General features: G+C 40.2%; 1 protein-coding gene and 1 long non-coding RNA gene across 3 annotated transcripts in view; one reads left to right on the plus strand and one right to left on the minus strand.

The window, feature by feature from the left end:
* Positions 1-224: 224 nt before the first annotated feature.
* Positions 225-26,107, plus strand: part of sv2 (synaptic vesicle glycoprotein 2) — a 30,626-nt gene continuing 4,743 nt past the window's right edge. The window contains exons 1-13 of one of the 2 annotated variants that reach the window (XM_071326757.1): positions 226-902; positions 1,139-1,237; positions 3,272-3,433; positions 3,767-3,929; positions 4,247-4,368; positions 4,712-4,875; positions 5,114-5,194; positions 13,849-13,941; positions 14,285-14,373; positions 14,541-14,668; positions 14,930-15,025; positions 15,344-15,503; positions 18,512-22,481. In XM_071326757.1, the coding sequence (XP_071182858.1) occupies positions 788-902; positions 1,139-1,237; positions 3,272-3,433; positions 3,767-3,929; positions 4,247-4,368; positions 4,712-4,875; positions 5,114-5,194; positions 13,849-13,941; positions 14,285-14,373; positions 14,541-14,668; positions 14,930-15,025; positions 15,344-15,503; positions 18,512-18,695 (1,656 nt within the window). In that variant the 5' untranslated portion in view covers positions 226-787 and the 3' untranslated portion in view covers positions 18,696-22,481. Of the gene's footprint in view, positions 903-1,138; positions 1,238-3,271; positions 3,434-3,766; positions 3,930-4,246; positions 4,369-4,711; positions 4,876-5,113; positions 5,195-13,848; positions 13,942-14,284; positions 14,374-14,540; positions 14,669-14,929; positions 15,026-15,343; positions 15,504-18,511; positions 22,482-26,107 lie in introns of those variants that run through there. The other variant, XM_071326758.1, reaches the window with a different exon arrangement.
* On the minus strand, positions 9,769-11,242 carry LOC139530390 (uncharacterized). The gene is made up of 2 exons (XR_011666018.1): positions 10,655-11,242; positions 9,769-10,555 (listed from the first exon to the last, which is right to left on the minus strand). It is a non-coding gene; the product is annotated as an uncharacterized lncRNA (long non-coding RNA).

Below are 26,107 nucleotides of genomic sequence, written 5' to 3' on the forward strand. Positions count from 1 at the left end.
GGTTACATTTGTGCAAGGTTGTGGCGGTTTTTTAGTGAGTATAGGGGTTAGTTGTCAGGAAAAAAACATGTGATCTTCCTTTTCCTATGTTGTGTCACAAAGTATAATGGATTTGTACTCCAGTTGGTGGCGGTAATGCAACATTATATTGGATGCCAACCGCCGTTAAACCCCACCGAAGAAGGCTAACAGATCATCCATTTCTTAAAACAGGAAGTAGGTTCAGTTCACTCAGAGAGGAAGAGGCGAAGCAAGAGGGGTAACTTAGGCCAAAATCTGTCTACTCCGGCATGTGGCGTTTCCGCTCACCAAGCGAGGAGTTTTTGTATGGAGGTCAATGAGAGTGTCGAATTTGGTTAACAAAAAGTTGAATGGTTTATTTGCTACATGTGGCTTATTTGATATAATCGAAGTTTTGAAATGCGTGGTTTGTTACGCGTGTACTGAAATACGTAGGACACGTGACATCCTGGCAACTTTGAGAAAAAACACTTCATATCGGAGTTGCGCGTGTTGTTCACTCAAGTTTAGACCTCTCATTGGCTAGAATGGTCCCACATGATCTTGCCTCCTCCGACTGCCTTCCTTTTTTTGAAAACATATCGTTTCATTGTTAGAGCGGCCACTAGAGTATCTGGTCAATATAATGGATCATTTTTTGGTTCACTCCATAACTGTGTGTGGATAAATATGTGGTTCTCTGGTAATACAGTTACTGTGCATTAAGAAAGTCTACACTGACATGTAGTCTCTACAAAACAAGAGGTCGTACTGGTGCTTTAGCTTGATGAAACAGCCGGCTATGTCTCGACATATCCATATAGAGGCGTCCGGCGATGATGCAGCACGAGTGCCACTTCTCACCAGCCACCTGGAGCTAGCTAGCCTCGACTCGGATGAAGGTACATGCGTAAACTCCACCTGGTAGACTTGGAACTTTCATGCAGTCTCCCACGTAAACTAGTCCAACCTGTGTACTCTTTATTAGTTTAAAAATGTAATTCTGATGTCAAATTCAACAGGTAGTAGGTGTACCTGCATTATCAGACGTATGTTTTCCATTAAATGTTTTGAGTAATTTATGCTCATACAATTTACAAAGCCATTTATCATGCATGTTTTTTTTTTTACATTTCAGGTGAAGTTATTTTTGAGAGGAGTATTGGAGATAATGCAAATGATGTTCAGAGAAGTACACAAAGAAAACGAACATATGAGGAAGCTGTTGAGGACGCAGGTAGACTTTACTGGTATTTTGATTTTGATGTGTAACACGAGGTGTATTCATTATTATAAACTGGGTGGTTTGAGCCCTGAATGCTTTTTATTAATTGTTACTGTTCTAATTACGTTAGTAACCAGTTTATAATAGTGTAACGACCCTGGGTTTATAAGCGCGGATATCGACTCTGCCGCACGAGCATGCTTTTGCGGCACAGTCGATAGCGCGCTGGACAATAGCTATAAGGCACCCCACCCCAAAATCTACACACAATACCCCATAAACTGAAATGTATCACATTTACATAAGTATTCATAGTCCTTTAGGTGCCTTTTGCCAAACTCCAAGTGGGCTGTTATGCGTCTTTTACTGAGGCAATTACTTCTGTCTGGCCACTCTACTCTACCATAAAGGCCTGATTGGTGGAGTGCTGCAGAGATGGTTGTCCTTCTGGAACCTTCTCCCATCTCCACAGAGGAACTCTGGAGCTCTGTCAGATTGACCATCGGGTTCTTGGTCACCTCCCTGACCAAGGCCCTTGTCCCCTGATTGCTCAGTTTGGCTGGGTGGCTAGCTCTAAGAAGAGTCTTGGTGGTTCCAAACCTATTCAATTTAAGAATGATGGAGGCCACTGTTCTTGGGGACCTTTAATGCTACTACAATTTTTTTTTTTTGGTACCATTCCCCAGATCTGTGCCTTGACACAATTCTATCTCAGAGCTCTACGGACAATTCCTTTCGACCTATGGCTTGGTTTTTGCTCTGACATGCGCTGTCAACTGTGGGACCTTTATATAGACAGGTGTGTTACCACAAGTGGATTCCAATCAAGTTGTAGAAACATCTCTAGGATGACCAACGGAAACAGGATGCACCGGAGTTCAATTTCAAGCCTCATAGCAAAGGGTCTGAATACTTATGTAAATAAGGTATCTGTTTTTATTTTTTTTATAAATATGCAAAAAATCTAAATTATGGGCAATTGTGTGTGTGTATAATGATGAGGAAAACAATTAATTGTATCCATTCTAGAATAAGGCTAATGTAACAATGTGTAAAAATTTAAGGGTCTGAATACTTTCCAAAAGCACTTTATATGGCCAATATACCATGACTAAGGGCTGTATCGCTTTGCGTCGTGCATAAAAACAGCCCTTAGTTGTGGTATATTAGTTATTATAAACTGGATGGTTTGAGCTCTGAATGCTGATTGGCTGAAAGTCGTGGTATATCAGACCGTATACCACGGGTATGACGAAGCATTTATTTTTACTGCTCTAATTATGTTGGTAACCAGTTTATAATAGCAATAAGTCACCTTGGGGGTTTGTGAAATATGGCCAATATACCAATGCTAAGTGCTGTGTCCTAGCACTACGCGTTGCTTTATGTATAAGAACAGCTCTTAGCCGTGGTATATTGGCCATATACCACACCCCTGCTCTAATTACGTTGGTTACCAGTTTATAATAGCAATAAGGCACCTCTGGGGTTATACCACACCCCCTCGGGGCCTTATTTCTTAAAGTGCAAACCGTAGCAAATGTCCCTTATTGATCAAGTTCAGGGGTGTATTCATTAGTGCACACCATCATAATGGAAAACTCTAAAATTAGAGTTTCTGTTAGAGAAATTCAGGTAGCTCCCTCCCCGTTTCCTTCTGTTTGGTTCCGCTTGGTTCATAGTGAATACACCCCAGGTAGGTTCCTCCCCATTTCCTTCTGTTTGGTTCATAGTGAATACACCACAGGTAGATTCCTCCCCGTTTGGTTCATAGTGAATACACCCCAGGTAGGTCCCTCCCCGTTTCCTTCTGTTTGGTTCCTAGTGAATACACCCCAGGTAGGTTCCTTCCCGTTTCCTTCTGTTTGGTTCCTAGTGAATACACCCCAGGTAGGTCCCTCCCCGTTTCCTTCTGTTTGGTTCTGTTTGGTTCCTAGTGAATACACCGCTGATGCCTCAGTCTCAGACTTCCAGACATCACACTGTATTCTCATTAGAAAATGAACAGTATTCCTGTAGTGTCTGGTTTCTGCGCCCCACCTTCAGGTTTTGGTTTGTTCCATGGGCTCCTGTTGGTGGTGTGTGGATGGGCCAATGCCAGTGATGCGGTGGAGATCCTGTGTGTTTCTTTTCTGCTGCCCACTGCCCGCTGTGACCTCCATCTCAGCACCTCAGACATGGGGTTACTGACGGCCAACATTTTCCTCGGTAAGGAATAGCTTATATGGGTAAATAGTTTAAATAATTTCAACTAACGAATTCAGTCATCACATTTTAAAGTAGGCCTAAATATCAGTTCAGTTGATTACAGATGCTGCTGTATTACTTATATGTAAGTGCAGACTTAACCAGGGTTCTATTAGTGTGATAAGACTCATGCTTAACAACCAAGTCATTCATCATCAATCACATGTAAAACAAAATTTCACATCAAGGTCAAGGATTATGAATAGCAACATTGTAAGAATTCTGTGCATAAAACCTTTTCTAAATGAGGCCTCTGACTTTTCTGTGCTCTGTTTTTGCCCTTTGTCCCCATAGGAATGATGATAGGTGGGTACATGTGGGGTTACCTGGCTGACCAGAGGGGGCGCCAGAAGGTCTTGGTGATGTCCCTGACAGTGAACGGAGTGTTTGGAGCGCTGGCCAGCTTTGCCCCCAGGTTCTGGCTCTTCCTTCTACTACGGTTCATCAGTGGTGTAGGGTAAGCACTTCATTACATACCCCTCTGATTGGATCTAATGAAGATGGTACACAGACACACACACACACACACACATACACACATCCACAAAGACACCAACACAGAAATGTAATGTGAATCATTTTACAAACACTCAAAGTTGCATCTGTGCTCTTCATTTAAAGAATTCATTTCAACTTTCACCGGAGTGTCTTTCCAGGGCATAGGCTACTCGTATGTACCTAGACTCTGCTCAGTTAACACTTTGGAAATCTACTGTGTAGGCACACTAATTGTGTAGTGGATTCTAACAAGTCTTTTCCATTTGCCTTTTCCAGGGTGGGAGGTTCAATCCCGGTCATCTTCTCCTACTTTTCAGAGTTTCAGCCCCGGCTGAAGAGAGGGGCAATGATAAGTGCTCTGGCCACCTTCTGGATGGCAGGGAATATTCTGGCAGCAGGTGCGCAGTTGACACCATTACTACACATTGTCTTCTGTTAGTCAGATGATGTTTGTCCTCGTGTAAAATGTTTGAGGGAGGTAGAGATGATTACTGTTGCATGTGTCTGTAGGCAATGTTTAGGTCCACATGCTCGTTAAAAGCATAAAATATAGACCCATGTCCAGTAATATGATTTTTCTGTTTGTGTGTCAGTCATTCGTGAGATGTGTACCTAATGGAAATGCGTTAACAAATAGTCTAGCTGCACAATTTTGCTCCAATGCAAATTATTTATGGAAAGTCACAATATATGATGTTAATGAACATTAGGTAAGCATCTGGGTGTGTGTTTTCCCTACAGGCCTGGCGTGGTTGGTCATTCCCCGGACCTGGGTCCGCTTTTCTCTGGGTGGGCTGGACTTCCAGAGCTGGAGGCTGTTTGTGGTGCTGTGCTCTGTCCCCAGCCTCACATCGGCACTCATCTTCAGTCTGGCCATGCCTGAGAGCCCCCGGTTCCTCATGGAGGTACACCAGTGCTTACAGGCCACCAATCTTTAAAATCCAAAATGCTGTCTATAAAGACTGCCTTTTTGTGTAACAGTAGGCCAGCCATACAGTATAGCTCCAATAAGTGTTTCTGAGTAATACAATAGGACACTTAGCCTTGTATACAAGTCCAACCAAGTTCAACAAGTTAGTTTACAAAATAATATCTGTTTTTTGGTTTGTTTCTTCATTAAACACACTTCTCTTTCTTTGCAAGGCTGGCCGTGAGACAGAAGCACTACGTGTCTTCAGCAGGATGTTTGCAATAAACCACAGAGGCAGTCTCAAGACCTTCTCAGTATGTACCGTACTATATCTACCTTAGTGCAGTGGCTCCCAAACTGTGGGTCGGGGCAGATGTGTCACACGATTTGACATTTTTTGGCCATAGATACTCATCAACCCTTATTGGGGGTTTGCCACTCAAAAGACACGTCAATTGGTGGGTTATGAAGCAAAAGGTTTGAACCCCAATATATACCATCCCATAACTCTCCAGGTATAACAAACTTTAATATATAAGATATTGGTTTTGTTAAAATGTTTTACTCAAAGAAAATTAAGTGAGTTCAGCAGGCACATTTATTGAGTATAAAGATTACAATCTAAACATCAAGGTATAAATTTAGAGTTATTAAAGTGACTTAATAATAACTTCTTAAATAAGTTGTTAATGCTTTATTAATAGTTAAATGGCTACAATGCTTAGAAATGTTGTAAATGTTGAAAAAAATGCTGGACTACTCATTTATTGATAACATATTATTTTTTAGATAGTTGCTTAACAAGTTTCAGTAATTAAGTGATTCATCACACTTACAAATCATCAAATATAATCTAAAATATTATACTTTAACGCTAATTGTGGACCTTCATGTTCTATACAAACTCTGATAAATGTACTATGTTACTATAACATGTGAAAATGAATAGTACAGGTCATGAAACATTTCCCTCAAGGACCCCTGATACATGGGAGTTTCCCATCCTTAAGGAGGTATAGGAGGGGCTGCACACACCCAGTCACAACTACAATAGACAAACTAATTGCCCTGGCAAGAATACCCCGTGTGAATTCTAAGTAATCTTGCATTACTATTACCGCTATAATCGGAAGATAATTAATCGGCATTGTCACTAGGATAATCAAAATGATCCCGTGGCCCAGGTTTCAGACCTCTCAGAACCGTCAAACAGCAGAACAACTTCAGAGAACCAGACCAGGGAACTGCTTAAGATACAGTTGAATGTATCACTATTTGAATGTAGAATTTAACACTGTTTGACGTTGACGTGTCAAATAACACTAGTCAAATAACACTATTTGACTTATTTGACGTCAAATAAGCTTCTTTACCAATCAGGACCTGAATATGACTCCGTCACACAATAATTTAACACGTTCATTAATTTTGTACGTAGTTATTACATATTGATTACACTGACTCGTATTTCATATATCACAACGATTCACAGATTTTGTCACTGATGATCACATTTGCATAAAGGTCGTTTGGACTCCGCCCAAGTCTCAGGTACTGATGAAAGACGTTTACTCAACTTCTGTTCGAGGTAAAATTAGCTAGCTAGTTAACAATGGCTGCCCAATTTCTCGAAAATTGTAAATCTACCATCTCTGATGCACCAGACTGCTGCTCACGGACAGAAGACATGGACTTCAACCATCAATAGCCAGGTAACGTTAACTTAATGTTAGCTAGCTATCTAACGTAGGTGTTGAGAGTGAGTGGTGTAACAGCTGCAAAAAAACTAACGTTACATAATATAACACTAACGTCACCTAACTACCAACGGCGTTAGCTGGCTAACGTTAGATCTGCCGGGCCATTGATATTTAACTGAACTCAAGATAGCTAGCTAAAGTTAATTGTTCATAATCTAATGTTAATTATGGAATCTATAAAACGTTAACTAGTTACTGCTGTACAGTAACGTTAGCTAGCTAGTGAATGAAGATACATTTTGTAGCTAGTTTGTAGCTAAAGTACGTTAGTTAAAACTGAATCGCCTGTCAGAGTTGGCACAGTTTAGACAAGAGAAAACTTTTGGGGTTAACTACATACAGATAAAATGTCACTGGACCCATCGGGTCTGCGGTCTATTTTTCAGGCTAGAGACCATGTTGCGGAGCCTCCGGTGGGCAAGCGGTCATTTGATTGATGAAGAGATGGCCAGCAATCTAATTGCTGTTGCAGAGGAGTTCCTACAAGAGGCAAATGACATCCAACAACGGAACCTTACGAAGATGGCAAGTTGTTACATTTGTTTCATTTTTTTGTTGTTGTACGGCATGAGTGGCAAAGGCTGAGAGTGTATCATTTTACTTGTCCTGTGTTAAAACTTCTTATGGCTGCAGGGGCAGTATTGAGTAGCTTGGATGAAAAGGTGCCCAGAGTAAACTGCCTGCTCCTCAGTCCCAGTTTCTAATATATGCATATTATTATTATTATTGGATAGAAAACACTCTGAAGTTTCTAAAACTGTTTGAATGATGTCTGTGAGTATGACAGAACTCATATGGCAGGCAAAAACCTGAGGGGAAAATCCAACCAGGAAGTGGGAAATCTGAGGTTTGTAGGTTTTCAACTCATCGCCTGTGGGATATGGGTCAGTTTGCACTTCCTACGGCTTCCACTAGATGTCAGCAGTCTGTAGAACCTTGTCTGATGCTTCTACTGTGAAGTGGGGCCCGAAGGAGACAGAAATGAGTCAGGTCTATCATGGGCTGACCATGCGCATTCACATGAGGGAGCTCTGTTCCATTGCACTTCTGAAGACAATGGAATTCTCCGGTTGGAACGTTATTGAAGATTTATGTTAAAAACATCCTAAAGATTGATTCAATACATCGTTTGACATGTTTCTACTGACCGTTACGGAACTTTTTGACATTGTCTGCTTTTAGTGAACGCGCTTTCTGACTTTGGATTTGTTTACCAAACATGCTAACAAAAATAGCTATTTTGACATAAATTATGGACATTACCGAACAAAACTAACATTTCTTGTGGGAGTCCTGGGAGTGCATTCCGACGAAGATCAGCAAAGGTAAGGGAAGATTTATAATGCTATTTATGAGTTTTGTTGACTGCACAATTTGGCGGGTAACTGTATGGCTTCCTTTTGTGGCTGAACGCTGTTCTCAGATTATTGAATATTGTGCTTTTGCCGTAAAGCTTTTTGAAATCTGACACAGCGGTTGCATTAAGTCTCCTGTGTCAAGTCAATCAATAAAAAAAACATTTGGTTGGCCTATAATGCTGTTCCTAAATTCTATATGGTGATCTTAGTCTTTTAACCTAAAGTTTTTAGGAGTGTATTTTGTAATTAATTATCTATTGTATTTTTTTATTTCAGTATCCTATCAAGCGCCTTTGGAGGGAAGGCGGTATCACATCACCAAGGAGCAGCTTGAGTTCTTCATAGATTGTCATATGACCATCAGACAAATGGCAGATGTTCTCAATGTGTCGCACTCTGTGGTCAAACTGTTGCGGACAATCATTCCATTGGAAGGCCCCAGAAACAGCCTGGGAGTTGACAATCTACAGAGGGTTATGGCAGTTATATCTTCAGCGCCACTCGTTCCTACTCCAACCTGACTTACTACATACACCCCTACTGGGTTGAGGGATTGGACGCTATATCTTTAGCGCCACTCGTTCCTTTGATTCAGTTAATTTTTATAATACTATTATACATTTTATAATACTAACATTCCCCATCTTTCACACACTGTATGATTTGGTCTCTATAAAGGTACGATAGACATCTTCAACTCTAAACGGATGGGACCAGAGTTTAGCCACAGGTGGCCTTAACAAATGTTAAGTACTTCCCCATTCCAGTATGATTTTGTTTGGTCATATTTGGAGATATAAGGCCTATGGTTATTGTATTTTGCTTTAGCACAGCATTCCATCTGCTGACACAATATTTGTCTTCCACTCAGTACAACATGACCCAGGAGAGGCCTACTGCGAGCACTGGATTGGAGCCTTCAGAGCGTGCTTGCTGTGGGAGGACAACAGAACATTCTGAATGGACATTATTAAAACAGAACTTACATTTTTATAATGCCCAATCGGGACTTTTATAAATTGTTAATATAAATAATTGTGTGGAGAACGCCCTATAGTTAAAAAAAAAAACTATGAAGATAGTGGTTCGCCCCCGTTACATTTTATATAATTGTGATTAATAGCAACCTATTACAGTTAGTAACATAACATTGTTGACACATTGTGACAGCTCAAATTATGTGGTTGAAGATGAACTAGTGCAGGGCTCCTAACCTTGTTCCTGGAGAGCTACTGTCTTGTAGGTTCACTCCGACCCTAATCTAGTGCACCTGAATTTAATAATTACCTGCTTAATAAGTTAATGAGGTTAGTTAACTGAGGTTGGATTGAAAACCTACAGGAGGGTAGCTCTCCAGGAACAGGGTTGGAGAGCCTAGGACTAATGGATCTAGTTCTTAGATCAATGCATTTGAAATTCGATAAGTCACTACAAAGGTGCAGTTCCCAGAAGTGGAGCTGTCACTTAATGCAGTGGATGGGAAACCTTATTTCATGTAGTTCTAATGAAATGATAATGGCTGAAGTTAATTTGTTCTTAATGTAGGACATCAAGTTTAGATGTGTTGGCTGCAGTACTTCAGTCAATATCAGCAACGGCTATTGGTTATTAGTAAAGTGTTACTAAAAAAATGAAACTTTAACACCAAAACAAGCAATATAGATTGATTCCAAGAACACAGGATGAGATGTTACTATCCTTTGTGCAAGCACTTCCAAGAGTTCATGAACAGTGAGACTGGTGAAATTTGGGGAGCGCATCATCAGTAGTGTGTATAATTAAATTTTAATGATCATTAAGTGAACAATAACAGCCAATATGGAAATACAGTGCATTTGGAAAGTATTCAGACCCCTTGACCTTTTCCACATTGTTACATTAGAGCTTTATTCTAAAATGTATTAAATAAATACAACTGTAGCGTCACCCAAGAAGACTATTGTGTAATCGCTGCCAAAGGTGCTTCAGCAAAGTACTGAGTAAAGGGTCATAAATGTAATATTTCCTTTTTATTTTTTTTAAATAAATTTATAAAAATGTCAACCTGTTTTTGCTTTGCCATGATGGGGTATTGTGTGTAGATTGATGAGGGGGGGAAAGTATTGTATCCATTTTTGAATAAGGCTGTAACGTAATAACATGTGGAAAAAGTCAAGGGGTCTGAATACGTTCCGAATGCACTGTACAAACAATACAGATGTAAGTAGATAAATGCTTAAATATTGATGTACAGTTACATTTTCAAACACTCAATTGCTACTGTAAGTTAGTGCTACTAGATACAATTATGTATCGTAAAAATGTTTTTATGCAACACCGAAATGTGGGGAATTCACAATACCCGAGGTCATGAATTCCCTAAAGGCATTGTAGGTGCTATGAAGAGGGAGCCTTAGTGTCACAGCACACGTGTTTGCCTCTGGGTACTTTTTCTTCTGCTGCCCAGCGAGACGCCCTCGCGCTGTGGAGGAATTCAATGGTCGGGGTGTCCTCAAACCCACCGTTGCCCCAGTAGCAAACTCAAACACCATCGCCACTGTTAGAGGACATTCTCCATCTGTGGAGTACACAGTAAAACATTTAAAATACATATTTAAATCACAAAATGGAATAATATGCAGTTACGGATAAACTTGGAACAATTTACTAATTTTACCTTGCACCTCAGCCAGCCAGTTGAACCAGTGGCAGATGGTGTCGGTCTCCAAACACCGCCGGTTGCCGCCAGGTATGGAATAGGTTACTTTAAACAGGTCCCTGGCAGTGGGAGGCTTTATGGAGTCCACAAAAAGTGCTCGGAAGCTGTCCGGGTGGTTCCTCAATGCTTTGAGCAGCCCAAGAGAGTTGAGACGATATTTGAACCTGTTATGGTTTAGAGACAGTATGTATATTTAAAATAAGTGTTAAGGACAATATAGTGATGTGTATTGATTTAGGGGGGTGGACTGATTTAAAAATACTTATGTTAGAGGAGGTAATGACAAGTACTTCACAGATTTATGACAGAGTTGACTTACTGCTCCAAGGCCACCTGCATGCTCCCTTGGACAAATTGTTGAGCCACCAATTCAACCACACCATCTCTGTCCTCCATTGTCTTGACAACACTCCTTTAATTGTAGGGGAACAAGCCTCCTCCTGTCTGTCTTAAAGGCCTCTACATTTGGATTCATCTGGGGGAATGTTTCCCCCAAAACCTTTAAGAAGCTGCTCTCCTCCTGACCATGGGGCACGTTGATCTGCCTCACAGGACACTCTAAATATACTGATATATGGAAACATTATTTAAATCGAATAAAAAGTATGCTAATATAAAACAGGGAAATAGTCCATGATCTTTAAATCAGTAAAATAACATACAATAAATCTATGTTGAATCACAAGATAGATTCACACCTAGCTTACTTACAAAGCAAGCACTGTGCATCGCACTGTGTCCTCATGTACTACATGGATATAGGGAACATGTACCTATCCTGTTCAGCTGCTGCATGTTAGGCTCAGCGATCAGGCAAACCCTCATAGTTATCAACCTGATTCTCCCGGTTTGCCGCCTTTTGACTCCAACATTATCCCGTCTCCTGAACGATTGAAATCTGACATGTGCAAACGTTATAAAAGTTACAATAATGACACTCAGCATAATCGACGCCGCCCATACTCGCGCACCCCACGGTAGCTGTTGCAATCATTAGCAAGCTAACGTTACTAGGTAGTTGTGCCGGTTAATGTAGACTTTTGCCAGGTATTACCTGACTTACCAGAATTAATCCTACCTTTGAACCACCCGATCCTCCTGGGGTGGTTGCACTTGGTTGGCAAAACTTAAAAAGCGGTCTCATGTTTTCAAGGTTCGACATGACTTAGTCGTTTGTTGGTGATGATGAATGAGAAGTTTTTCATATAGTGATTGGCCAACATTTGCATATAGTTTACATATTGTTATTTGACGTGTCAAATAGTGTTACTTAACGTGTATCTTTTTGACACGCAAAGACCCAAACGGCGTTCCATAAATGATAGAAGTTTCTAGTGGCTGTTTAAAGAAACCATGGAAAACCGAACCATGGATTACAGTGTCTCCTGTCACATGTTATAGACTACTTTCAGGATGAGGAACCATAAAACATCAAGTTATAAAATCCTGAACTTCCCCTTACGTGAATACAACTGAATACAATATTTTGCTATCCAAATATGTGACATTTCAAAGATATATTTTAAGTATAACATTAACAACTTAATTTTAAGTACTTAATTAATTTAACATTGATGCTGGTCTTTAAAAAAACAATGGCTATATGAATTGATCACGTGACACCATTCATTCCTATGTTACATTTACATTTAAGTCATTTAGCAGACGCTCTTATCCAGAGCGACTTACAAATTGGTGCATTCACCTTATGATATCCAGTGGAACAACCACTTTACAATAGTGCATCTAACTCTTTTAAGGGGGAGGGGGGGGGTTAGGAGGATTACTTTATCCTATCCTAGGTATTCCTTAAAGAGGTGGGGTTTCAGGTGTCTCCGGAAGGTGGTGATTGACTCCGCTGACCTGGCGTCGTGAGGGAGTTTGTTCCACCATTGGGGTGCCAGAGCAGCGAACAGTTTTGACTGGGCTGAGCGGGAACTGTACTTCCTCAGAGGTAGGGAGGCGAGCAGGCCAGAGGTGGATGAACGCAGTGCCCTTGTTTGGGTGTAGGGCCTGATCAGAGCCTGAAGGTACGGAGGTGCCGTTCCCCTCACTATGTCATGACTTCATGACCTCATCAGTCCATTAGAAGCTTTCAGGCCCGTACACACTATGGTCGTGGAATGGATGTACAGCCAGATCTGGGTTCAAATACATGATTTTTATATCACATATCAGTTTAGGATTAGGTATGCTTCATATTGTGGACCCTGCTCAATATACATTATATGTCTTGGAGGGACCAGTTAGACCAGGGGTGTCAAATGTGGTTCATGGGCCATTTTTGTCTCCATTTCTTTTCTTTTTTTTAAAATAAATGTGGCCTTCACTTGTGCTCCCTCTTTCCAGTAATGGCCCCAATGGAAAAAATACTTTGACACTCCCAAGTTAGAAAGATCACTTTTTAATGTTTTGGCCTTGATGAACTGCATGTACTGTGTTACTGCAAGTGTATAGTGGTTGCTTCTCCAGTTAGCAGTAAATATCTCTAAATCGATCCATTCTTCCTGAACACGTGTCTCCATCTTTTTGTAAATAAATACAGCCCATCACATGGAGCACGGTATGTAAAAGTAGAGGGAAATTGGCACTCATGACCTTTCTGATCAGCCCCTCTTCACAGTAATGGCAAAATCACACTTGCAAGTTAGACAGACATACAGTATGTTTTAGCTCCCCATATCTCTGAACTAAAAGCTGCCCAATTTTGTTGATATTATCTTTTCAAATCCCTTTGTTTTGGCCTCGATTAACTGCACATATGGTATTAGCTCATATACCAGAGGTGATCAATCTTGGGTCTCTATTTAATCTGTATCTCTGAAGTGTTACAGATAGCGAGATAGAAATGTGAAAGGTAATTTCCGATTGAGCCAATATATGCAGTGTTGTACGATGAATGCAGTCTCGGCTAACACGGGAACATTGCCTTTAAATTTAAATCACGCTGTAACGCTGAACTTCCGTGATACGGATTGAATACGGCCCTTACCCTTCACGTTTCAGTGTGGTTGCAGGCTTTTGCTCCAGCCAAGCAGTAAACATACTTCTATCAATCATAGTCTTCCTTCATTAGTAGAATTAGATATGTTAATGATGCTACTACTTTTCACTTGATATGTTAAATATAGTGTGTTCTATATCATTTACAGATTTGTGGGCTGCATATCCCTTCTGAGAAGAAAGAGAGGGAGACTAGGAGAGGTGGAACATACACTCAGCGCTTTGTCAACCTCCTCAAACAGGTAACACCATGCATACATGTACACAGACATAGGAGACCGGCACATACACAAATACACTCTCATGGTGTTTTTTTTCTTCTTCAAGACTGGAGCACCCTCCGATGGGGTATCACAGCTTCAAAACTATCGGATTTGCTGAAGGAAATGTTGTACTGTACTTTTATGCTGCATCTCAGATCCCCTATATACATGTATGCTGTTGGCCTTTACATTCAGGTTTTTCTTTATCACATGAGGTTCAGCACAAAGTAAAATACAAACCCAGTATGTGAATATTCCAATAACACTTATTGTATGTAGGACATGTTTATTTTCACTTAAATCAATGTTGCTTGTGTTGCAGGTCTTGGCACCAATAAGACAGCTGTTTGTTGGAGAGTTGGCCTCTAGAAGTGTATGTCTGGTCGTTATATTCTACTGCATCTCATTTGGGTGGGTCTCAGCTCTGCTTAATACAATGTCTGTCTTCAGCTGTCCTTGTTATCCATACTGTATGTACGGATGACTTTTTTGACACAAATATACATAAACATTGACAGCTAATATTTCTGTGGGTAGTTATCCTGTGTCCTAACCCCTTTGTGTGTGTGTGTGTATAGATACTATGGTCTGTGGATGTGGTTCCCAGAGCTTTTCAAGAGAGCAGAGGATGGAGGCTCACCTTGTGCCAACGTGTCTCGCTTACAAAGCCATGACAACCAAAGCTGCTACCCAGTCAAAACGGCAGGTGTGTACAACACGAGAGCAATGCACTTTTCAATAAAATGCTCACTCCTGTCAGACTTACAGAAAAAGGTTGTGTAAACAGTAGCTATGTATGTTATGTAAATCTGTGGGCACCAGTTTCTCTTAAATGATGAAATATTGCGCTATCTATAACATTTTGCAAAGTTTGTTATTCAAGTAAAAAAGTATATTTCATGGCACTTTACTGGCACTTTTATTTATTGAAAACTAAGTGAGTGTGTTGGACTGCTTCCTTTCGCAGTGTACATGGAGGGCTTTGTCACTGCAGCCTCAAACCTACCAGGGAACATCTTCACCGTTCTCCTAATGGATGTCATTGGAGGAAAGGCCCTGCTTTGTGAGTTGTTTTCCCCTCCCTTCTTAAAAGACAGTAGGGCATGATCAAAAATTTTATTTAGTTATTAGAAGTTTCAGTGACATTGTGGCTCAATCAGAATAATTTTGCTGCATTGGGAATGGTGTCATAAAATGGCCATTTGCAGACGCTTTGATCCAAAGCCTCTCACAGTTAACCCATGTTTGTGGTCTATGCCGGAATCAAGTCAAAGTTGCTAGCCTAGATCCACATTCCAACCAAAGCCATCTTGGCATGGATTCTATTCCCTGTGTGTGTCCGTCTGGTTTTTTGAAGTATGTACTGTGCTCTCTGTCCCAGGTTGCAGCCTATTGTTGTCCAGTGTGAGTGTGTTCCTCATCTACGAGGTGAAGACGAAAGCACAGAGTCTGCTCATCTCCTGTGTTTTCAGTGGAGTGTCTGTGGTGGCCTGGAATTCCTTGGACGTGTTGGGTACTGAGCTCTACCCCACCCAGCTACGGTAACTGCAGACACCATCATAATAGCCTGGTCCTAGATCTGTTTGTGTTGCCTTCCCAACTCCTATGTACTAGAAGGCTTCACAGATCCACCTGTACCGGAATACACGAGACCCAAGCGGGTCCGGATCCAGAATTCTAAATAGTGTCATGGGTCTGATCTAATATGATTGTCACGGGTCTCGGGCATGTGTAATTTTAACGGACTTGTCCGGAAGGGCCCGTACAGATCATAAACGCGACTGCTGCAGTAGAAGCGAGACATTTCGTAATTCACGCTGCTGCTGTAGCTTTTCACGAGAGTGCAGCATGGCGCGTATAGCTTGTTGTTGACCAATCATAAGTCATCAAAGCGGCATTAGGCTAACGTCAAAGAGCCTCACTCCGTGTGTGGCAAAAGTTAAGAGATATTTAATCAATGGAAGATGGAATCAAAAGTTAAAGGAGAAGGATAGGCTACAACAACCAAGAACCAACTGGTAGGCAGGCTGCTACTTAATATTCAGAATGCCGTTGTTGTCATTTGTAACTGTAGGATGAGGAAGCGCATGCGCTGCAGCCTCAGTTAGCCTGCTAGCTAACGTTAGCTAGCTTAACTAGCTTCTCCCGGTTTGATGCAATCCAAGACAGATACTACGTAATCATATTTGATGTTAAATAACCTAGCTATGTCAGCTATTAGTCTACTAAGTCGGCTTGGTTGGTTGCTGTCTCTTCCTCCCTGCACCCCATGTCACTCGCTCACAGTACAGCCCCTCCCCCCGCCTGCTAGAGCGACACCCCTCTCGCTTTCAGCTCCTTTTTAACTTAAATTACTTTTCAGCTGCTTCCCTCACTCGGATCAGACAGGCTCTGGATCCAACCAGATATATACAGTCATGGCCTAAAGTTTTGAGAATAACACAAATATTAATTTTCACAGTCTGCTGCCTCAGTTTGTATGATGGCAATTTGCATATACTCCAGAATGTTATGAAGAGTGATCAGATGAATTGCAAAGTCCCTCTTTGCCATGCAAATGAACTGAATCCCCAAAAAACATTTCCACTGCATTTCAGCCCTGACACAAAAGGACCAGCTGACATCATGTCAGTGATTCTCTCGTTAACCTCTCTAGGGTACGTGGGACGGTAGCATCCAAATTCAAAACAACAGAAATCCTATAATAAAAATTCCTCAAACATACATGTATTTTACATCATTTTAAAGATAAACTTGTTGTAAATCCAGCCACAGTGTCCGATTTCAAAAAGGCTTTACGACGAAAGCAAACCAAACGATTATGTTAGGTGAGTGCCTATTCACAGAATAACACAGCCATTTTTCCAAAGAAAGGATTCACAAAAAGCAGAAATATAGATACAATTAATCACTAACCTTTGATGATCTTCATCAGATGACACTCATAGGACTTCATGTTACACAATACATGTATGTTTTGTTCGGTAAAGTTAATATTTATATCCAAATATCTAAGTTTACATTGGCGCGTTACGTTCAGTAGTTCCAAAACATCCGGTGATTTTGCAGAGAGCCACGTCAATTTACAGAAATACTCATTATAAATGTTGATGAAAATACAAGTGTTATGCATAGAATTTTAGATGCTCTTCTCCTTAATGCAACAACCGCTGTGTCAGATTTCAAAAAAGCTTTACGGAAAAAGCAAACCATGCAATAATCTGAGGTCGGCGCTCAGAGCCCAATCAAGACAAAAATATATCCGCCATATTGTACAGTCAACAGAAGTCAGAAATAACATTATAAACATTCACTTACCTTTGATGATCTTCATCAGAATGCACTCCCAGGAATCCCAGTTCCACAATAAATGTTTGTTTTGTTCGATAATGTCCATCATTTATGTCCAAATTCCTCCTTGTTCTAGCGTTCAGTACACTTTCCAAACTCACGACGCGCGGGCAAGTCCAGCGGAAAGTACGGACGAAAAGTTTATAAAGTTATATTACAGTGCGTAAAAACATGACAAACGAAGTATTGAATCAATCTTTAGGATGTTTTTAACATAATTCTTCAATAATGTTCCAACCGGAAAATTCCTTTGTCTTCAGAAGTGCGATGGAACAGAGCTTGCTCTCACATGAACGCGCATGGTCAGCGCATGTTCAGGTCATGGTAGACCTTACTCAATCCCCTCTCATTCGGCACCACTTCACAGTAGAAGCATCAGACAAGGTTCTAAAGACTGTTGACATCTAGTGGAAGCCTTAGGAAGTACAACATTACCAATATCTCACTGTATCTTAAATAGGAGCCGAGTTGAAAATCGACCAACCTCAGATTTCCCACTTCCTGGTTGGATTTTTCCCTCAGGTTTTTGCTTGCCATATGAGTTCTGTTATACTCAGACATCATTCAAACAGTTTTAGAAACTTCAGAGTGTTTTCTATCAAAATCTACTAATAATATGCATATTCTAGCTTTTATGGCTGAGTAGCAGCATAATTGACAGCATGCCAGGGCGGATTGCAGAGGTCTTGAAAAAGAAGGGTCAACACTGCAAATATTGACTCTCTGCATCAACTTCATGTAATTGTCAATAAAAGCCTTTGACACTTATGAAATGCTTGTAATTATACTTCAGTATTCCATAGTAACATCTGACAAAAATATCTAAAGACTCTGAAGCAGCAGACTGTGAAAATTAATATTTGTGTCATTCTCAAAACTTTTGGCCACGACTGTACATAACGGGCCTAGTTGTCCTCGGGTCCGTTCGGAACGGGTCTCTATATTTAAAGAAATGTATTTATGCATATTGGGTCCGGGTGGGAAAGCCCCAGGTCCACTTTAGAACGGGTTCTATTGGTCCTCTATTGTCACGACTGGTCCAAGATCTTTTTCTGCTGTCTTGCCAACTCCTATGACATGTAATGGGACCAAGCTACCATACAGCCTTCTTTTAAACAATTTCCCAGCAAAGGCTCTTTGCCAGGCTGATTGTCTTGTCTCTCCCACTGTGCTCACTGTCAATCTTGGTTTATTTTAGGTCCTCCGCTCTGGGCTTCTTCACAGGAATAGGCAGAGTGGCAGCCATCATGGGTAACATAGTCTTTGGCCAGCTGGTGGACACCAACTGTGTGATACCAGTTGTACTTGTGTCTGCTTTGCTGCTGACAGGGGGGATCACTGCCTTGCGCCTTCCACGCACTAAACAAGCAGAGCTCACCTGAGGTCTCTGTGAAAATGAAGTCCAGAAGACACTTTTTTCCCCCTGCTCGTAGTCCTCGCCAAGGGTTATTCCCTGAACCTAGTCTACCTAGAGATGCCTTTTTCCTATCATGACCAAAGATAGACGTAGAATAGATTTTATAAAACGGATGTTGTGAAATGCTGGATTGCACAAGTGCACTTTGAGAAACCGTGTACCTTAATGGTTTCTCAATCATTACATCATTGACCAGAGCTAATAATACAGTGATCTACAAAAGTATGGGGACAGTGACACATTTTTTGTTGTGTATTAAAAGTAGTCAAAAGTTTAGTATTTGTTCCCATATTCCTAGCATGCAATAATTACATCAAGCTTCTGAATCTACAAAGTTGTTGGATGCATTTGCTGTTTTGGTGGTTTCATTTCTATTGGTCACAAAATAATCAATGGTAAATAATGTATTGTCATTTTGGATGAACTTTTATTGTAAATAAGAATAGAATATGTTTCTAAACACTTCTACATTAATGTGAATTAGTGTTGCATGGTATACCGGTACCACAGTAATATCACCGTACAAAAACATCATGATACCAACATTTATAGATTATCGTTTCATATAACACTACCACATTTTTCAGTCCTACCGATCTAAGGCACTGGCGCCTGTTATAAAATGTGTATAAAGTCAGTTTTGTTTATAAATTCTGTAAAAAAAAAAAAATACATGCAACTAGTCTCTTGTACAATAATGTCCACTTAACTTTCATGCCATATCACGTGTAGCAGCTGTAATCCGCCAGCCCATCCCATTCCAGCCATCACTCACCTGTTTCTCTCCGTCTGCTCTTCCTGCACATCCATTCCTTCATCAGTTTTTAAAATATAATAATTTAGCCGTGATGGCAAGGGGGATGCATACCCTGATCAGTCTTCTGTTGTTACATTTGTACATTTAATACTTTGGAGCAGCGTGTGCAGAGCAAGCAAAATTGATACATTGTATATAATTTAATCTCTGGGTTAACCAAGTGCACAGGCCAGTCGTATAGGCTTTGCAAGTTTGCTGTCACACAGCAGTGCTAGAGGAAAAACAGCTTTGCGACAGTCATACTTGCAGCTTTACAGCATAGAAAACGGCTCCTCTCTAGATCAAACGGTTAAAAAAATTACTCATTACCGGAGCTACTTTTTTTTAAATTTTTCTACCTCCGATTTTGCACGCATTTGATATATTGAACAAAAATATAAACACAACATGCAACAATTTCAAAGATTTTACTGAGTTAGTCAATTGAAAAATGAATTGGGCCCTAATCTATGGATTTCACATGACTGGGAATACAGATATGCATCGATTGGTCAAAGATACCCTTTTTTTTTTTTAAAGAAGAAAATAAAAAAAGTAGGAGCGTGGAACAGAAAACCAGTCAGTATCTGGTGTGACCACCATTTTCCTCATGCAGCGCGACATCTCCTTCGCATAGAGTTTATCAGGCTGTTGATTGTGGCCTGTGGAATATTGTCCCACTCCTCTTCAATGGCTGTGTGAAGTTGCTGGATATTGGCGGGAACTGGAACATACTGTCGTACACGTTGATCCAGAGCATCCCAAACATGCTCAATGGGTGACCATGTCTGGTGAGTATGCAGGCCATGGAAGAACTGACATTTTCAGCTTCCAGGAATTGTGTGCAGATCCTTGTGACATGGGGCCATGCGTTATCATGTAACATGAGGTGATCGCGGTGGATGAATGGCACGACAATGGGCCTCAGAATCTCCTCACGGTATCTCTGTGCATTCACTTTGCCATCGATAAAATGCAATTGTGCTCGTTGTCCGTAGCTTATGTCTACCCATACCATAACCCCACCGCCACCATGGGGCACTCTGTTCTCAACGTTGACATCAGCGAACCGCTCGCCCACATGACCCCATACACGTGGTGTAAACAAATTTGTGCATAACATTTTTGAGAAATAAGCTTTTTGTGCATATGGAACATTTTTGGGATCTTTTTTTCAGCTCACAAAACATGGGACCAACACTTTACATTTTTATATATTATATTTTTCCCCCCCGAGTAATTTCACAAACCATGTCGCGGGTCGTTTTAAACTAATCCCAGGATGCTTATTATTGTTTTGATAACAAACAATGTTGTTCAAATTTGATTGGCACAGGAAAAAAGTAATGGTATCATCCACATGAATGTAGAAATATATTCTGTCCTTATTTACAATAAAAGTGACTCCAAAATGACATTCATTTCTATTGGGCACAAAATAATCTGAAACACCATCAAAACAAACAGCAAATGCATACAACAAGTTTAGAGTGACAAACTTGATGTAATCATTGTGTGCTAGGAATATGGGACCAAATACTACACTTTTGACTATAATACACCATAAGAGAATTTGTCCTAATATTTTTGTTCCCCTAAAATTGTGGGACTATGTACAAAAAGTGCTGTAGTTTCTAAATGGTTCGCCTGATATGGATGACAATACCCTCAAATTAAAGTTGACAGTCTGCTCTTTAACATCAGTTTAACATTGTTTAATTTAAAATAAAGTGCTGTGTAAGTGTTGGTGCTCACTGTGTATTCGATATGAATAAATCAGTGATTCATTAATTCATTGCTTGAGTCTGGGCACTTAAAGGAGAACTCCACTTACTATCTTTTGGTCTTTTTTTCATTAGTCCACTGTTGATACAATCACAACATGTTTTGCATGTTCGCAGTCAAGTTTAAAAGATATTGGATTTCAAGAAGCCAAGTGTTACCAGCCATATCACAAAACGCATCATCATCATGATGTGGCCGGTGATACTTTGCTTGAACTTGACTGCTGACATGCAAAACATTTTGGGACTATATCAACAGTTGATTATTGGGGAAAATACCAAAAGATCGTTTGAGTGGAGTTCCCCTTTAAGTCAAGTGACAATCAAGATAGTGTGGCCCACAACATTTTGTCAAAATGCTAAGAAAATCCAATGTATAGGTATTTGCATTGAGTTTACTTAATTAGATCCAAAGATGTATGACCATCTGTAAGGATGGGTTGCCACTGCTTATAGTCCATGTTATAACACACGTTGCATCGAAACCCAGATATGGTGCAGAGCGTTCGATTTGGTTGCTGGGGGGCAAGGAGACCCCCAGCTCCGCTTAAACCATTGACAACTACTTACCGTTTAAGAGACTGTTAAATAAATGCTAATTATTTGGTTGTAATGTCATCACCTCTTCAAGAGCACAGTCAGAACTACAAATGTCAGATTATTCCATGTAAAACAATTGTGCACATTTAGCTCTATCATCAGTGTTAAAGTAACTGTAGGCTTTTCATAATCAGTAAACATTGATCATGTAATTTGAATTGCATATACTCGACGGTAGTGATGGGTTCTGATTTCTTAAATGTTGGAATCATGAAATATACTTATTAATTTCACTGAGGGAGAGAGGATAATGTATAACATTTACATTATGTCAGGATATGTTATTTTTTGCCATCAGGGATCCTATGGGAGAAGAGACAGTCTAGTACCAGTCACCATGACAGCCATGAGTTGGGGAGGACTGAGGAATTTGGGCAGAGGTCAGGTTAGATGAAGTGAGGAAGAATATATATAACTAGTCTTCTGGATAGCAACAGAGGTGTATTGGCTGTTCAGATGTGTAAGGGGCTCAGCATAGGAGAAAGGGTTAAATATCAGTGCTTGTGAGAATCTGGTATTTGTTTGTTAAGCTGTTCGATCCTTTGGGGTGAATAAACTTGGTTGGAGCTTTTATAGTGTCCGTCGATTTCTTACTCTGATTTTTATAACCTAACAGTAGCCTCAATATATATCAATATTGGCCACTATTAATTGGATATTTGAGTGATATAAAAGTCAACTATACCTGACAAGTATGAGTGGTTTTGGTTAATTTCCCGTCCTGTCAAGCAGCAGAAGGGCGCAATTGCTGGCGATGTAATTAATAAACTAAACAAAAAAATACTGTGTTAGCTGATAATGTTTACTTTGCAAGCTACCGGTAGAAACGTACAATTGGCTAAACATAGTTATAAATAGACCTAATGTACTTTTTTCTCCAACGTAGGCATACAGTTCCTAGTGAAGTTGGCTCTCTTTTCCCCATTTTGTTTTTAAGTGTTTAATCACGATTTGCTGCTGACAGACATGATAGGCTGTTGATTGGACCACGTCAAATTGTCTAGCTAGCTAATAACAGATCACCTCAATATGGCTAGTTGACAAGCTAACTTTCAGGGGATTAACCAGATGGCTATATTTGTATGGAGGACCAAACCTGCCGTAATTAGAAATAAATGTATAAATCAATCAATACACACAAATACATGAATGAATAAATTCATATACAGTAAATGCGCACAGATATTATTATTGAAGTCATTCTTAAATCAACAAACTACATCATACCTAAAAACACATTCTAAAATGTTTTTGTTTAGTTGCATTGGAATGTACGTCACGATTATCAGCCAAAGAGACGATTCCAAAGGACTTTCTTCAATTAGCTAACTAACCCTGCTTTTAAGATGCCGAAAAGCTGTTGCGTACTGGTTTTTTTAAGCAATAGGAGAAAAGACCACCAAATTTAGTTTCATCAACTGCCTAAGGTCCAGGTTAGACGAACCTCATGGTTTCAGGCTATTACGCCGTGATGATGATGGAAAGCTGTTACAGCTCCTGTTACTCGATACGTGTTCAAAACACCTCATCACTGGTAAGTCACTTTGCATAAAGGTTACTAGGACTAGTGAGCTGTATCCGTCCAAATAACAGCTGTAATATTCTTCTGCATTTATGCAAACCTGGAGATTCCACCAAGTAGGTGTCTATCGCCATAGCCTACGTTGGTTTGGGCCATTTGGTAGGGTTATATTTAGGGTTGGGCGGTATCCAGATTTTCATATCGTCATACTGTCCTTCTCTCATGTTGTGTTGCAACCATGCTGTGTTGTCATGTGTTGCTGCCTTGCTATGTTGTTGTCTTAGGTCTCTATGTAGTGTTGTGTTGTCACTCTTGTCGTGATGTGTGTGTTGTCCTATTTTGAATCCCAGCCCCCGTCCCCGCAGGAGGCCTTTTGGTAGGCAGTCATTGTAAATAATAATTTGTTCTTAACTGACTTGTCTGGTTAAATAAAATAAATGTTATAAATTGCCACCACTAGAAATTGTTGTGAACAACATGTAATTTATGTACATTCAGATTTAAGATTTTACTTAAAGTTCATCTGCGTCTTTGGGAACTCTGAAGTGGTCATCCATGACTTCCTGTTTCACTGGAGTGTAAATATGAGGTGACACACAGGCTAAACTCCCTTAGTCATCCATAAACATGGGAAAGGTTAGAGACCATAAATTAAATGAGAAAATGTTGTTGACCTTCACAAATCAGGCAATGGCTATAAAGATAGCTACACACCTGAAAAAAAACCTATCTCCACTATTAGGGCAATAATTAAGACATTTAAAACAATTGGATCTGTGATGAACCTGCCTGGAAGAGGATACAAGTGTATTTTGCCCCCACTCACAGTGTGAAGGGTGGTTCAAGTGGCCAAAAAATATCCAAGGATCACAGTTGGAGAATTGCAAAAGTTGGTTACATCTTGGGTCCACAAAAACTACAATTAGACGGCACTCCCATGCCAACAAGTAAATTGGAAGGGTTGCCAAACCACAAACATAAATTCCTGGAGAAAATGGTTCACTGATCATAGAATCTAGATTTTGCAATGGCCATCCCAGTCCCCTGACCTAAACCCCATTGAAAACCTGTGGGGTGAGCTGAAGAGAGTCCACAAGTGTGGACCTTGGAATCTGAAGGATCTGGAGAGATTCTGTATGATGGAATGGTCTCAAATCCCTTCCTGTGTGTTCTACCACCTCATCAAACATTATAGGAGATGACTCCGAGCTCTTCTCTTGGCAAAGAGAGGGTGCATAAAGTACTAAATGCAGATGTGCCAATAATTGTGCCACTTTCTTTAAAAAAAACATGCATATTTATTGATTACGAACTCAAAGGTTAGATTTGATAAGAGTTTAAGATAAACAACAATTACATTTTTTCACAGACTTTTCCCCCCTCATATTTACCTAGTGTGCCAATAATTCAGGAGGGCACAGTATGCTAACGAGTGCAAACGAAAATAAACGAATTGCAAAGACAGGCAATCCAGCTCAAAGTTATACGTGTATATATTGTGACGTACAGCAGGTCAGCCACCAGGGGGAGACTCGTCGAGCCCTGGTAACAGATGGAGTATACATCACGAGGCGATGGCTCCATCTGCTGGACGTGCCAGGTCTCGACGGGCTCTCCAGCCAGGACTAATTGGAGCTGATTGGGAGCTGGTGAGTAATCAAGGGCGGATTGCTCACCAGCTGTGCAAGGCCCATAAAGCTGCCAGAAGGGCAGCACACAAGGGGAACGGGGGAAGAAAGGACTCCCGTGGTATTGTTGACTGGTTTGTTGACGGTTGCAGAGGTAAGAAGAGGGAGTTCAGTTTTGTGCCCGACAGGATACAGCCAGACCCGGAATACCAGAAGACGACATCCCGGAGAGGGTCTCATAGGGGAGACCTATCCTTTTTGAGCTATTATTTAAATGAACACCCTTGAAACTGAGTTAATCCTTCTCTGTCCGTGTCTGATATGTGTAAACGTCTTGACCAAACCCCCTGGTCTGCCACAAGATATATATGTGTATACACACACACACTTGAAGTCGGATGTTTACATACACCTTAGACAAATACATTTAAACTCAGTTTTTCACAATTCCTGACATTTAATCAGTAAAAATTCCCTGTCTTAAGTCAGTTATTATGATTTTTCAATGCCGATAGCGATTATTGGAGGACAGAAAAAGCCGATACCGATTTATCGGGCGATTTAAAAAAATATATATATATGTTTTTAAATATATATATATCATACACACACATTTTTGTAATAATGACAATTGCAACAATACTGAATGAACAATGAACACTTTTATTTTAACTTAATATAATACATAAATACACACACAGCGCTGAAGTGACAATGATACTGAAGAGTCTGCTTAGGAGACAAATACTCAACTGTTTGAATAAAAATAGAGTTTAAGTTACCTGTGATGAATGTTGAAAACAAAAACTTTAATTTCTATATGCAGGAAATCCTATTTTAATAATGGGCATGGTAAGAATTGACAACCAAAGTGCGAGTCATAATTCCCATGACACCTAGCAAAATCTGAAAAGCGGTTCCTTCATTTATTCCATAGGATATTTTTAGATTCACTTAAAATAAGGTCTGTGTTTTGTGTAGGCTTACATCACCGTGACAATTTTATAACTGTGTAGATATCCATAGGACAAGGTAACTGATCAATAT

Source organism: Salvelinus alpinus, chromosome 9, assembly GCF_045679555.1.
Source record: "Salvelinus alpinus chromosome 9, SLU_Salpinus.1, whole genome shotgun sequence".
Lineage (NCBI taxonomy): Eukaryota > Metazoa > Chordata > Actinopteri > Salmoniformes > Salmonidae > Salvelinus > Salvelinus alpinus.